The following is a 15485-nucleotide window of genomic DNA, read 5'->3' as shown; positions in this document are numbered from 1 at the left end:
ATTATTTAGTAAATTCGAAGGAATGACAAAATGACTTTAAAAAAAAATCTTATTTATACATTTTTTTAATAATTTTATTTCATAAAAAACATTTTCTAGAAACTTACATTGTTACTTATGTGTTGATTAATAATATTTTACTTTGTTAATGTTTGAAGTAGGTATTTTCATTTTCTACATATTAATTACAAAATTTATTACTAATATTTGTACAAATAATTGAATTTTTAATATAATTAGATGTAAATTAATATAATTCTTATTGATTGGTTATCAAGAAATATTTTTAAAAGAGAATAAATAAAATAAATGTCTTTAATTTAATATTTTTGAATTTTTGTTTATTAAATTAAAATTTAAAGTATTAAAGAATTAATAAGATTTTTTTAATTATTATTTTATAATATTTGTATATATATAGTCTATAATTCCACTAAATAATTTATATTTTTAATAAACTTAATAACAAATATACTTTCAAATATTTCTTCTTTTCTAAAATGAATTAAATTCAATTCAACTGGATTATGTTGGTTTATGAAATATGAATATTTAATACTGCATATTTTACAATTTTATACGCAGTTATGTTTATTACTTAAATAGTATTGAATTATGCAAAATAAACAATATTATACATATTCTAGTATTAGTCTTTTTAAGCATTTTGTAAACATCAAGATATCCAATACATTGTTTCATTTATTACAATTTTATATGCAATATTACTCTTGGTATTGAATTAATGTTAAATACACAAAATAATATTAATAGTATAGTATTTTTTTCAAGAAAATATATAAAATTTCAACACAGTTGTTTAAATATTATCACCATTAATTAAAAAAATTGGCACTTTATTATTACGTATCAGATTCATGTAAAAAACTCGTTTATTAACATATCCAGCAATAATTAGCCACTTAGAACCTGCGTTTTTTTTTAAATTGCAGGTGAAAACAATTTGATATTAATATTTTAATTAAAAAATAATCACGAATAAAGATTTTAGTTTCCCATTAGTATTGTCCATTGCTAATTTTTTAGATCACAATTACCTTGAAGAGTTTATTGTAGTTTGGGTTACCACATTTGGGGGTTTTGAAAGTCCTCAAATTTTTCTAAACGATTAGCATACGTTCATTTAAAATCTTCTATTGTTTCGGTTTTCCTAGAGTTGTTTATTCGCCTTGTGGTGTGAGAATAATTTTTAGTAATATTTTAGTAATGTCTATGTTTAACACCATTGTGTGCACAATGTGAGACTGACTCGTCTAAGCCTTCCCATAAATCTGCCTTATAATTATTTTATAAATTAACACAAACATTAATTATGGTTAATAAACGACATTTACTTTGGGCCCGAAAAATATGGCATTCCTCGTTTTCGGATGCAACAAACGCTGGCAGGACTTAAGGTTTTAAATATTAACGTTTGGCAATGTTGTGATATAACCGCAATTAAAAATCGTTGGGTAATTTTTCTAAATGCTGCAATTACTCGTAGATAGGAGGTTGCCGCAACTGTGTCCAAATTATGCCAATTTTTAATATGTTTTAATATAGATACAAATTTTGAAGTGCAGGAGAATTACGATTTTGTTGATTGGCAACAAATTAATCAAAAATAAATCCGGTTTTTAGGCATTAGCTTATTGTAAGACATGGTTTAAGTAAAAAGAAATACAAGTGACAATCACCAATCACCAATCAGCCTTGATGATACCTTATAATGTCATAATTCTACCCTTTAAAGAAGGATAACTGGCCAAAATTATTTTCAAAATAAAATAAATTTAAAAATTCATTAAATAAATATTTCTGAAATATTTGTACAATATAAAACAAATTTACAATCTTATAGATATATTTTTTTTAACATTTTTATTCTATAAAAATTATTTCCTGCCATATATTAATCTACATCAATATTTTATATATTTTAAACATTTCAATTTTTACTAATTTTACTACTTAAATATTGTTTGAAGTAGATAGAATTAATAACAATTTTAATTTTTTACATATTAATCAAGAAATTAAATTTATTTATTAAAAATAAAAATAAATAAAATTTTTAGACATTAGTTTATTGTAAATCATGAACAAGTCTTCTTAAGTCTTAGATAGTACCTTCTAAGATGAGGATCTTATCTTTCTAAGAAGGATAACTCTCCAAATTTAGTTTTAAAATAAAATAAATTAAAAAATTCATTAAATAAATATTTATGAAATATTTGTACAATATAAAACAAATTTAAAATCTTATAAATATATTTTTTTAACATTTTTTTTCTATAAAAATTGTTTCCTGTCATATATAACTCTACATCAATAGTTTATATATTTTAAACATTCCTATTTTTATTATTTTACTACTTAAATAAAATTTGGAGTAGATAGAATTAATTATAATTTTATTTTTTTACATATTAATCAAGAAATTTAATTTATTTATTATAAATAAAAGTAAATAACATTTTTAGACATTAATTTATTGTAAATCATGAATAAGTAAGAAAAGTAGAAATGACAAATCAGTTCACCAATCAGTCTACTTAAGTCTTAGATGGTACCTTCTAAGATGAGGATCTTATCCTTTCAAGAAGGATAACTGGCCAAAATTAGTTTTAAAATTAAATTAATTAAGAAATTCATTAAATAAATATTTCTGAATTATTTGTACAATATAAAATAAATTTAAAATCTTATAAATATATTTTTATTATATTTTTATTCTATAAAAATGATTTCCTGCTATATATAACTCTACTTCAATAGTTTATTTATTTTAAACAATTTTATTTTTAATACTTTTATTGCTTAGATAAAATTTATTACAATTTTACATATTAGGAAATTTAATTTATTTATTATCAACGAAAATACATTAGTTTATTGTAAATTTGAATTAAGTCAGAAAAAACCAGACTTAAGTTTTAGGTGGTACCTTCTTTGTTTTTGATGTAACATGAAATTTCCCGACTATGATAATAACAACATACACAAGTACTTAACAATAACAAATGATATAAGTACACAAACAACAAAAATATTTAAATAAATTTAAATATGAACTTCAACTACAGATTTTAATTCAAATCACTGATCACTGACAAAGTTCTGAGGTATTTTAGTGACAAATTCAAATTCAAGTCCAGGGTCAACAAAAAATTGAAAATACACATGATAATTCAATTGACAACTACGTTAAATTACAGTATTTAAGTTATACACACATGATTAAGTTTTTTCTAGTTTAATTATAAGCTCAAGGTGCTCAAAAAAGAAGATCAAATAAGCATGATCCCACCACGAACGAAACTAAAAGTTGTATATATGCAAGTGTTGTGGTAAGAAGGCAGTTTGTTTGTGATAATGACCATGGAACAATTTAAAATTATTTCAATTGTGCTTCTGATCAGTTCCGGTTCAATTGATGGACTTATCGGAAATAAATATTGTATGGTGGAAAGATTATACTCAAACTTGTCAAAGACACAAGTCTGTGGTAAGTCATTTGAGTTTAATAAGTCAAGTGCATTTCCTGGAGCAATATTTTTCTAAAATGTTACGATTGCACAAAAGTATTATGATGTTTTAATTAAGTTTTTTTAATATTGCACTAAAAATAACAGATGGTATTTAACCAACTTATATGTTGTTATCGAAATTTATACTTTCTCTGGCGAAAAAAATCCCGTTTGACCTGAACATTTTGCAAAATTTCGAAAGAGCCAGACGCGTTGCAAAACCTTTTTCGATTTTGACTATCCAGCGAGGAGTGAAAGAATAGTGTGGAGTCCACGCTAGGTGGACACATGCAAATTTCGAGACCGACAATTTTTTATGACGCATGGTAGGAGAAGCACATACGCGCCAATGTTGGGTTTGAACGCTCCAAGACATACCAACCCCACCATTGGTTTACGAACAATTCGATCTGCAAAAACCCGATGTTAACTGAAGTACACATTACTAAAAGTGAAATATAACCAATACGACCTGCTCAACTCAACTCAAAGAAAAAACTCAGTTCAGTCACACAGTGCCACACCATGATCGGAACAACATTATTTCTCTATTGATACTCAACTAAATTGAAGAAAAAAAATTAAATTAAAATAAAATAAAGATGCGGTCGTTCGCGTTCGTAGTGATAATTTATTTTGTGTTCACCAGAATCAACTGTGACATTAATTCGAGTTACATTGAATCGAAATACTCGTACTTAGGTTTGGTGAATAAGACGAACAGCAGCAACTTTTCGCCGTTGAAGCTGAACCTGACGCTGGAAAATGACATCAAGTTGGAGCTGAACATCAAGGAGACTTTGCTCAGCAGGGAGGAAAGGGGGAAGTTGTGCCTCAAAAATGTCACCAGGTGCAGGCAAAATGGTGAGTAACTTTTTCTTTTAAATTTTATATTTTTCTAATTTTTTTTTTAATTTTTAATTAATAAATTTATTTTTTTAATAGTGACCAGAAAAATTTTGAATAATTAAAACTTTAAAAAACAAATAACTTAAATATTTTTGAATTATATTTTTTGTATCATAATAAAATATTAAAAACTTATTCATAAATTTTTGAAATAATTTCATTTAATAATAAATTTTTTATTTAAAACCTATATCTTTAATTTGCTTATCAGCATTGCTATTTTTAATCCTTTTATTACTTAAATCAAATTTGAAGTAGATTAGAATTTAAATTTTTTACATAATGATCAGGAAATCATTTATTATTAACATTTTTGATTTATAATAGGTTTTACTTAGATAAATCACATAATTAATGAATAATTGAATTTTTAATCTAATTTAATCAAAGTTAACCTTTGAAATTGAATAATTAAAAAAAAATTATTAAATAAATTTTTCAATTATATGTACAATATAAACTAAATTTTAAATATTATAAATCTTCTTAACATATATATTTTTCTAACATTTTTATTCTATAAAAATTATTTCCTATATAACTTTACATTATTACTTTATTAATTATGGACATTCGTATTTTTAATACTTTTATTACTTTGATAAAATTTAAAGTAGGCAGAATTGTTTATAATTTTATTATTTTACATATTATTTATTATCAATATTTGTATTTAAATACTTTACAAACATTTGTATTTTTCATACTTTTATACCTTTTATTGAGGTAAATTTTGAGGCAGTTTTTACATGTTAATCAGACAATTTGAATAATTAAATCAATTTTTTTTTAATTGTGAATATAAATAACTGTTGTTTCTGTTGTTCATGAACAACAGAAATTAAAATTAAATTCTTTATTTTTTAATTAACTTTATTCCATAAAAATATTTTTATTACTTATTATCATTATTTTATTCAGTAACTTTTCTGTTTCTTAGAAAATAATAATAAATTTTTTTAATAAATTTCAATTTATATATTATTAGTAAAAAATATTGAAAACAATTCCAACTTTTTTTATATAATTTGTATTTTAACATTTTATTTATGTAATATTTTTTTTTATTTTTATATTTTTTTATTAATTTAAAGGTTTTAATAAGTAAATTTCAAACTAAAACAATTTTTTTTTATAATAAATAAACTTTTTTATTTTTTCTATTTAAAACCATAATTTTATATTCAAATGCAATAAAATATAAAAAAATAAATAAATTTAAATTAATTATAGAAAATAGTTCATTATACTTTTTTTATTTTTACATTTTTTTATTATTTTTAATATTTTAACAAGTAAATTTCAAACAAAAATAATTTTTTTTCATAATAAACTTATTTTTACTACTTAAAACCATAATTTTATATTCAAATACAATAAAATATAAATAAATTCAAATTAATTATAAAAAATAGTTTATTATACTTTTTTATTAATTTTAAGGTTTTAATAAGTAAATATCTAACTAAAACAAAATTTTATTTATAATAAATAAACCTTTTTATTTTTACTATTTATTTTATATTCAAACACAATAAAATATAAATAAATTTAAATTAATTATAAAAAATAGTTTATTATACTTTTTTATTAATTTTAAGGTTTTAATAAGTAAATTCTAAACAAAAACAAATTTTTTACATAATAAACTTTTTTATTTTTACTATTTAAAACCATAATTTTATATTCATATACAATAAAATATAAATAAAATAAATAAATTCAAATTAATTATTTTTTTATTTTAAGGTTTTAATTTCTAAAACAAAATTTAATTTATAATAAACTCACCACTTACAACACATTATTATAAATATTTTATATTGAATAAAATTTTTAATTGGTTCTAAATAACTGGATTAAGTTGTTCATTATTTCAATAAAACACAACATTTTGGCATCGACAAAGTAGTTTATTGCATCACACGTACTTGAACTTGAAACATTATGAAAGAGAAATTTCACTTGATCCTGCAATGTTAAAAGTGCCATTGCAAAATTAGCTTAAATACAATATTATTGGAATACCAAATGCACAGCTTAATTTTGTTTATAAATCGGTGGTACCCGTCCGTGAATCAGGGTTAAGTTTCCCAACACCAGTACCAAATGCGTAATTATGCTAACTATATTTGCAGTATTTAATATTCATATTTTAACCAAGGATTCTTTATGGTCAAATGATGCTCCAAACGTAGATTATTAATAAATTAAATAAGGCACACACATTGACACGAGTCAATATTTGGTAACGATTTTAGACGGTTCAATATCCAGGTAAAATACTTAGACTAACTAACCACTTTAAATGTTTTACGAACACTTCTATATGGTGGATTAAAAATTATACTTTTAAATTAGCATTGATGTACACCTGTTCTTTTTAATCAAAGTCTACTAATAAATTTGTACAATATTAACTTAACTGTTTTCATGCCATGAACATGAGCATCATTCAAATATTTGAGATTTATTATCCTTGCCCACACAATGGTGCCGAATCTAAAATTATAACAAGGAAAAAATTTGTGGGAACCCCATTCAAATTGTATCAGTATAATTTGTTAACAATTTGTACTAATTTAAAATTAAAATTTCAGCCCACCTGTTGATTAATATATATTGTGTTGTCAAAGTTTTATCCATAATAATTAGTTCCCATTGAGATCACAAGAATAAGTGACATTAACAATTATACAATTTGTTTAAAAGTTGCTCTGGTTTTTATTATTCAATATAGTGAAAAAATTGCAGGCCTTGAAAGACTTGAAAGTTACCCATACAATTATTGTTGTTATCAATATCAAATTGTGGTTAACACAAACATTTTTCCAACGACAAAAGCTTAAGTAAATAATCTAATACACGCCATTTTTACTTAACACTTACTTAAGTAACCAATCAGGGTATGATCGCTTAGTAACACTCGACTGAATGACTGCTGAATCTTGATAAGTAAAGATATCCTTAATTTATTCTATTGCAGTATACATATTGTATATTTAAACAATTCGTCATGTTTTAGTATTAGCTCATAGTAACCAACCAGTACTACATTATGAAATTAAATAATTGGGAATTAATGAACGGTTTTTGAGGCGCCAAAATAATTTTGTTTAAACAATTATGATTATTTAAATAACATGTTTTAAGTCGTTATTTACTTAGTTATTTGCTTGTTGTACGTTTTTAATTATAATTTGACACTTGCTTGTCTCGTAAAAAATGTTAAATTTGCTGCGTCTCACATTAGCCAATTTTATTAAAAATAGTTAAATAGAAAATTGCATTAACTACTGCTGTTAAATCAGTGTTTACGATAGTAAATTTTGTTCATGAATTTAACACGAATTAATATTAATATCCGGAACAAAGTGAGATACACTGAAATATTAATACATTGATGCCAAAATGATTTTTTAATGTTAGAAACAATCTCCGTTATTACAGCATAAATGCAAAAAAACTTGCGAAATAACAGTAAATGTTCAGGAGAGAAATGTTGTATTTCACAACCACTTCAACCCATGCATTATAGTAATTAATAGATATAGGTACTGACAGAGCTGAATTCATAATTTATCAGTACCACATCCTTGAACTTTTACATGTTATCCAGTGCAAATACTTTTACGACTAGTCGAATCCTAGTAAAGGAGTTTCTAAATTAATATTTGGGTTCGTTGTCCGTCTAGTGTGCTCCGCATGCAGTTGTAAATTTGGTAATTTTTTTATATCAAAGCTGTCGACCTGAATTTGGCAACTTCTTAAGTAAGATCAGCGGCATCGGCTAATACGTGTTAAAGGCGATATATGTGAAATGGTTGCATTATTAAAAGTTCAATGAATCTGTTATACTAATTCGGTTTGGTTATTGCCAAACAAGGAAGTTCTTTCGGCGCAACTTCCTCGTGAATTCATCGGTGGACATGCGATAAAATCATTTTTATAAAAGTTATTTTGCAAGTCGTACCTTTCGACACGTCAGTTTAATTTGCAATGTTGGGTGTATTATTGATGTTCTTTATTGTTCACTCACAAAATTTGCAATATTAGCTTTTAAATTACCTAATTTCTTAGGCTCATTTACTGAATAAATTAGACTAAAAATGTCATACTTCACATCCAAGAGGGGCCTGAGATGTCTGTGATAGAAAAAAGTAAGGATTCTTGGAATTGGATAAAAAATAAAACCTCAATTTAACATTTTCAAGTATCATTGAGTGCTAAATATGACATATAGTATAGTTGAATAAGTTGCTATAATTATGTCCACTACTATACATGTTTTGTACACTTACTGGACAAAATTCATCATCATTCAAATCATTTCATGAAATATTTGAATTAGTTGCTATAATTATGACCACTACTATACATGTTTTGTATAGTCACTGGACAAAATTTGAATTAAATCATTTGATGAAATATATGAAAAAATGTTTAATTTTAAATTTTGTGTAACTTCTTTAGTCACCACACACACACACACACATATATGTACTTCTTCTTTGTGATGAAGAAGTAGAATATCTCTTCTATTGACTATTGACTTTAGTCTAAACCGATGGAAATTGCTGTAATCACACCAAAACTATCAAAAAAGGCTAATTTGTGTTGCATGTACTGTTATCTTCACTTAATTTGTGTAGAATCCACTTGTCCAACCGTTTGATGAAATTCCTTGCCTGAAGCCTCTTCATCAGAGTTAATTTATCACAGCTTAATTTCTTCGTTGGTGTAGGCCTCAGGACGACCTTGACGTTGTCTATCTTCAACGTATTAATTTAGAATTTGGAATGAAGAAACCAAATAATATATACAGTTTTAAACAAATCATGAACCAAAAAAGTCGATTAGATTTCCGACATCTGATATCAAAGATTAATTCTACTGTCATTCAGTTGACAACTAACTCAAGGCTACCTTCACCCCAATTATTACTATGGAGTCTGTTAATTATGCCTTAAAAGTCATTCAAAGGATTTTGGAAAGGATGTAGGTTTGAGGAAAAATTGTCAGAATAATGGAAAGTGCAGTGCAGAAGGACAGACATGAGTTATATTGATTTACAAATTGAAAACAATTATTTAAGCTACCACATTCACTTTTTAACAACCATGTAAGTACACGCACATTATGGTGCTAATTAATACGTCATACACAAACATTTTAAAAATAGAAGGAACTAATCAATCAATACGCCCAACACCATCGAGGCACCAAGACAAAGGGACCAGGATGAATTAATGTCAACTACAGAAGCACTTATTAATATTTATTCTTAGTAATTAGCCACTCAAGGTAAAGATTTAAGAGGTACGTGCTATAAAAATCGGTCAATAACATATTTCATCATATGCTACACATTGCTGATTGGAATTCTGTTGACAATAAGTCTATTTTTTGTTTTGAAGATTTATAAAAAATTGTGGGTTTGGCTAATTAATAGCTTATATAATTGACACGACAGAAACATTCAACCGGTTTAGTTTGTGTTATCTAATTTAAAAGGTTGTAAGCTTCCCACTTCCATTGAAGATGCAGCTTTATAATGTTCCAAGCTATTAATAAACTTAATTGGTTATAAATAATAAAGTTGATTATCGATCGATTGCTTAAAATATTGACATTAATATCTACTGGCATAATTTTTTACACACAAAGGACCTTGCAACTTCTTACTTTTGTGCTGCATTGTGAACACAATAACCACCCAATTATAATTGCCTAACAAACAATAAGTTTTAGTACATAAAACTATTAAATAATAATTTCGTTAAACGACGTCTTTAAAAAGATATTAATATGGCCTATTATGACCATGAAAATTTGGATGAGGTCGCAGACAATACCATTGCACCTATTACATAACGTCTTAGACTAGGAAGAAGGTCAGTGGTACGCAATATCCGATTCTAATATAACAGTTCAATAAACCTGCTACTACTAAATCTTTTTTTAAAAAATAAGGAAATAATGAATCATATCAAGGACGATAAGGAGCTAAATTTTTTAAATTCCTACGTCTCATATTAATGTAAATCATCTCGTTCCGATTAATAAATAATCCTGCAGACCTTGAACCATCTCGAGACGCCCGGTTTCGATTGCAGTTTTTTGTTCTCTAATTTTTACAGACTCAATGTCGACGAAACAGGTTCGTGTACAATTGCGTTGCGGTAGGACTGCGTTGCTCTAAAATGGGCCCGATGAAGTGAATGTCAACGAGAGCACTCCCATCTCGAAGACATATGTTAAACACAAGAACAAAGGTTATTAACCCATAAATGTATGCGGTTCTATAAATATTTCATTCCGAGGAAGTTACTCCTTTTAAGCAATCCATTATCTGATTTTTTGTTTGACCATCAATGGGCTCCGACGCGGTGATTCAGTGGCTGAGGTTTCTAGACCAAGTTATCAATGGCGGCAAACAGATTCTTATCTGTAAATCTTTATAATTGATTTGGCTGTGTTAAATATGCTGTGGTATAAATAAATAATTTATATATAACATGATAATGTTGTTTAATGTATTCCTCGACATCAATCAGTGTAGACTTCCTCATATCACAATTTATCTTATCACTGTGGATATAACTAAATTTTTGTGTAGTTTTATCCCTGTTGACAAGTTTAATATAAGCTAAACCATCACTTTTTTTCTTAATTAAATTGGTCACTAAAAACTATTCGTCCCCACTCCTCTGTGGTGCAGTGTCTGTGATCCTAAAGAAGACAAAACTTTTCAAAGCTTCCTCTTGGTCAGTTTCTCTAAATTTTTTAATAATATGGGAAACGATTGACTTATTTAGTCGTAAACTCTTGGTAATGCTGAATTATAATGGTACTGGCACCCAATTCAAGTAATAGGGCATTCTTAACATATTTGAATATGTTTCTACAATTATGACCACTACTATACATATTTTGTATACCTAGTAGACAAAATTTAAATTAAATCACTTTATAAATATCTGAAAAAATGTTGTTGCTATAATTATGGCCACTACTATACATATTTTGTATACTTACTGGACAAAATTTGAATTAAATCACGTCATGAAGTATCTGAAAAAATGTAATTTTAAATTTTGTTTTATTTTTTCTAATATAATAATTACTAATATTAAAAATCATAACAAGAAGACATGGAGGTTTTAAAATTAATTATTTGTTTCCATTTCAGCATTTATAATTATTTGCTTACGGAAATGCGAAAGTGGAATTAGTTAACGAACGAGGAATTCTAGATCAAGTTCAGTTGAAAGTGAATTACTCCTATCTAACATAAATAAATTACATCTTGTGACACTACTGTCTATTTACAATTTACATACGTGTATTTACGCATTTAACTTATGTAACTGACTCTTAAATACTCGAAAAACTAGAAAATTAATTAATTAAGATATTATGCGTAAGTTTTATTTACATTAATGATGATCATCTAAAGTCTTAAGTTATTTAAGATGCAATTCCTTGAGAATTTTATGAAATACGTACACATTACATTGTGCCCATAAATTAAAACAACTTTTTAAAAAATACGTGTACCCAATTAAGTTTATAGTAAATATTTTCATACAAAATAATAAAACAATGCTGTGAAGTAAATTCCAACGCAACTTAACATTTGGATGCGTTTTGCTCATGACATATACAATTAATGTGGGTGTAGATGAATAAATCTAGACAATTTAATTGTAATTCAGTATATATATCTCATTAAACTCAAGGCTTTCAATTGTTAAATACACAAATTTACAATGAGTATACGGATCTTTAATTTATCTGATTCCATATGTGAAGCAAATGATTAATAATTTAAGCTTATGGCTTCCTGGTGTTTGTACTTAATTATACAGGGAAAACCAGAAGTTAATTAATTTTTTTTACGTTCCAGACTTTGAATATGAAACAACGACTTCGATCCTGTCGAAAACGTTATTCGCCAGGAGTCCACCCTTCGACCTAAGCAGGATAAAGGGTGTGAGCCTGCAATGCCAAAGAGAAAGCAAAAAATACCTGAAGGACTTAGCCAAATTTAAAATGTGGGCATTAAAAAGTAAGTGTAATGAATTACAACATTTAATTCAAACAAGACAATAGTTTTATTTAGACCACATCTTTCACAATTCGCCACGTAAATAAATAAATGTCGCAAAATAGGCGTAATTGTTTTATTTTGCATAAACATTCAAGTCAAATTTCGGGTTTGTGCAATATTCAAATTAGGATTGTGTTTTAGTGTACGACTCCACTGCCAAGTTGCCTTCTGGAATGTTAAATGGCAACATCAATCAATTAGGGGATTTCGATATGTGTTTGAACGCCATTTCAGAGGAGCAAGACATTTATGGGAAATACTGCCTGGCTTACATGCAAATCGACGCTCCTCACAGCTCGTACCTGTCGGGGATTCACAGATTGATCCACTCACATTTTCACTTCAAAAGCAAACTAGAAGACGTAAGTTAATAAATGGCAACTTTGTCATTAGATGTTAAGGTTGGTGTTTCAGCCTGGACACAGGGTGCCAAGGTTTTCTAGTGTGAATTGGGCACTGTGTGTTCCCAGCTCCTGCTCTACCAAAGACGTGGAAATTGGATTGAAAGAGACTGTCAATAGCTTTATTAAAGACACTGAAATTAAAGTCAAATTTGAAGTTGATCCTGCCATGTGCCAGTCGAAAAAAGATGCCAAAGAGATACCAAGATCAACCTGGATTGCAGGGTAAACCTACGAATTGCCCAAAAAGGTTGTTGTACTTAAAATGTGTCTTATTGTTGTAGTGGAATATTTCTGACTGTAATTGTTGCTGTTCTACTTGCCTCAGTATACGAAACTTATACACCAAAAGAACAACAAAGTGAGTCTATTATTAACAATATCAGAGTAAGATTAGATTTTGACTGTCATTTTTTCAGACGAATGGATTATGGCTTTTTCACTTAAGAAAAATCTTAAATCCATGTTCAAAATTAACAAAAATCCTAGTGATATCGAAGCAGTACATGGAATCAGATTTTTAAATGCCATTTTGTTGCTGCTGGCTCACAAATCTATGGCCCTATTTTTCTTGCCTTGGGCTAACAGAACAACATACGTAGAAGTAAGTATAAAGCAGTACATTCGTTGAATCCTGTATAAAACAAATGCAATAAATATATAAATAATTCATTGCACACAATTTAATTCTATTTTAACGCTCTAATGATTTCAATTACGTTTTGATAACAATCTAACGCATTCACTTACATGTATTTACATTTACTTACGGTCTTCATTCATCCAGGTGTATTATAAATTATAATTTATAATGTCTAAAAACGATTTGTTTTCTTGTGCCTACAGACTGTTAGTCAACCCTGGACCGTAATTGGAAGAGCTGCCAGTCTATACACGGACCCGTTCATAATGTTTTCCGGGGCCCTCACAACTTATGCTTTACTTGGCCGATTAGAGAAGATGAAGAAATTGAATCTTTTCCAAGAATATGTTTCAAGACTGATGAGAATTTTGCCCACGTTCGCCGCCCTGATTTCCTTCTGCACCTTCATACTGCCCTGGCTGAACAACGGCCCCATGTGGAACTTGGTGGTGACGCACCACTCGCACATTTGCAAGAAGAACTGGTGGAGGAACTTGTTGTTCATTCACAACTACTTCGGATTTAAAGAAATGGTTACTGGACTAGAATTTAATCTTGTGTTCTTAGTTTTAATTGTTGGTTTTTTTAGTGTTTGACCCACACTCATCACGTGGGTATTGATACACAGTTGTTCTTCACATCACCATTTCTAATTTACACAATTTGGCGTTGGCCTAAGAATGGTTCTATTGCACTTTTGGCAATAGCCACCGTTTCCACTATTATGCGTTATTATGTAACGTACACGATGAGACTGTCCAATTACATTCACTTTGGCACATCGTAAGTGTTCATATGATTATTTAAGACATTTAAGTAACTTGTTTTTTAATTTTTTGTTGCAGAATTCAAGAGTTGTTTGATACAGCTGATTATATGTACATTTTACCAGTTCACAGAGCTACAGTCTACATTATGGGCATATTTTTGGGGTACTTGCTTCGATTTCACAGAAATACCACATTAACCATAGTAAGTTCAAGTAAAATTGTTACAATGACTTGTTTTTGTAACTTAATGAAGTCTTTCTGTTTTGTTATACTTTGTTATTAGTTCTATGACTTAACAACTTTAGATATAAAGTAGCACTTTAAGAAAATTGAACATTTTTTGCCTCTTTTAAGGCTCAGCTTCGTATAGGAAACGCATTAGCTTTGTTCAGCTATTTGACATCATTTTTGGTGCCATCATTTATGGGTGACATCGATTATGTCTACAATCCAACGCATGCAGCTTGGTACGCAGCATTTGCACCCATATTATGGTGTTTCGCATTCGCCTGGATCGTATTCACCTCCCACATAGGATACAAAGGTAAGCCACCACTTAATTGTAATAAATTTATATAAAAAACTTTTAAATTCTTCAGGTTTCGTTGGGGAAATGTTTTCTAAGCCAGTATTTACGTTGTGGACCAAGATTTCGTACACAGTGTACCTGACACAGTTCCCTGCGTATTTCTACAACGTTGGAATCACCAGGAGTCCCGAGAACTATGAATTTTTCAGGACAATGGTAACCAGAGTCTTTTTATTAAAGTTATTTTAATAATCCAATCCGGTTTTATTTCAGTTCAACTTCAAGGAATACTTGTGGATACTGGTTTTGTCTTGCACATTGACACTGTTGTTTGAGTCACCCTTCCAGAATATTAGGAATATAATATTCAGGAAGACTCCAAGGAAAATTTCAGAAGTAGCAGTAGAGAAGAAGATTTCGTAATCTTTAAAAGACTAGCACGTAGTTTTAAGTTGTACAAAGTATTTATAATTAATTGTATTGCAGTATTTGTCTTATCACAAAAAGGTTATTTTTATAGATTTCTTGTTAATTTAATAAAAAATATTTAAAACAGAAATTTTAGTATTAGTTATTAAATTAAAAAT

The 15485-nt window shown here is 27.7% G+C and overlaps 1 protein-coding gene across 1 annotated transcript; it reads left to right on the top strand.

The window, feature by feature from the left end:
- The first annotated feature begins 3961 nt into the window (after window positions 1–3961).
- Window positions 3962–15457, top strand: LOC109596362 (nose resistant to fluoxetine protein 6). The gene is made up of 12 exons (XM_020011893.2): window positions 3962–4397; window positions 12352–12513; window positions 12697–12917; window positions 12970–13181; window positions 13241–13317; window positions 13376–13560; window positions 13803–14132; window positions 14189–14382; window positions 14445–14571; window positions 14724–14913; window positions 14969–15114; window positions 15172–15457. The coding sequence occupies exons 1-12, from the start codon at window positions 4136–4138 to the stop codon at window positions 15319–15321; spliced, it is 2256 nt and encodes a 751-aa protein (XP_019867452.2). The 5' UTR covers window positions 3962–4135; the 3' UTR covers window positions 15322–15457.
- Window positions 15458–15485: the final 28 nt, after the last annotated feature.

This window comes from Aethina tumida, chromosome 4 (genome assembly GCF_024364675.1).
Source record: "Aethina tumida isolate Nest 87 chromosome 4, icAetTumi1.1, whole genome shotgun sequence".
NCBI lineage: Eukaryota > Metazoa > Arthropoda > Insecta > Coleoptera > Nitidulidae > Aethina > Aethina tumida.
This window is presented reverse-complemented; position numbering and strand designations above follow the sequence as displayed.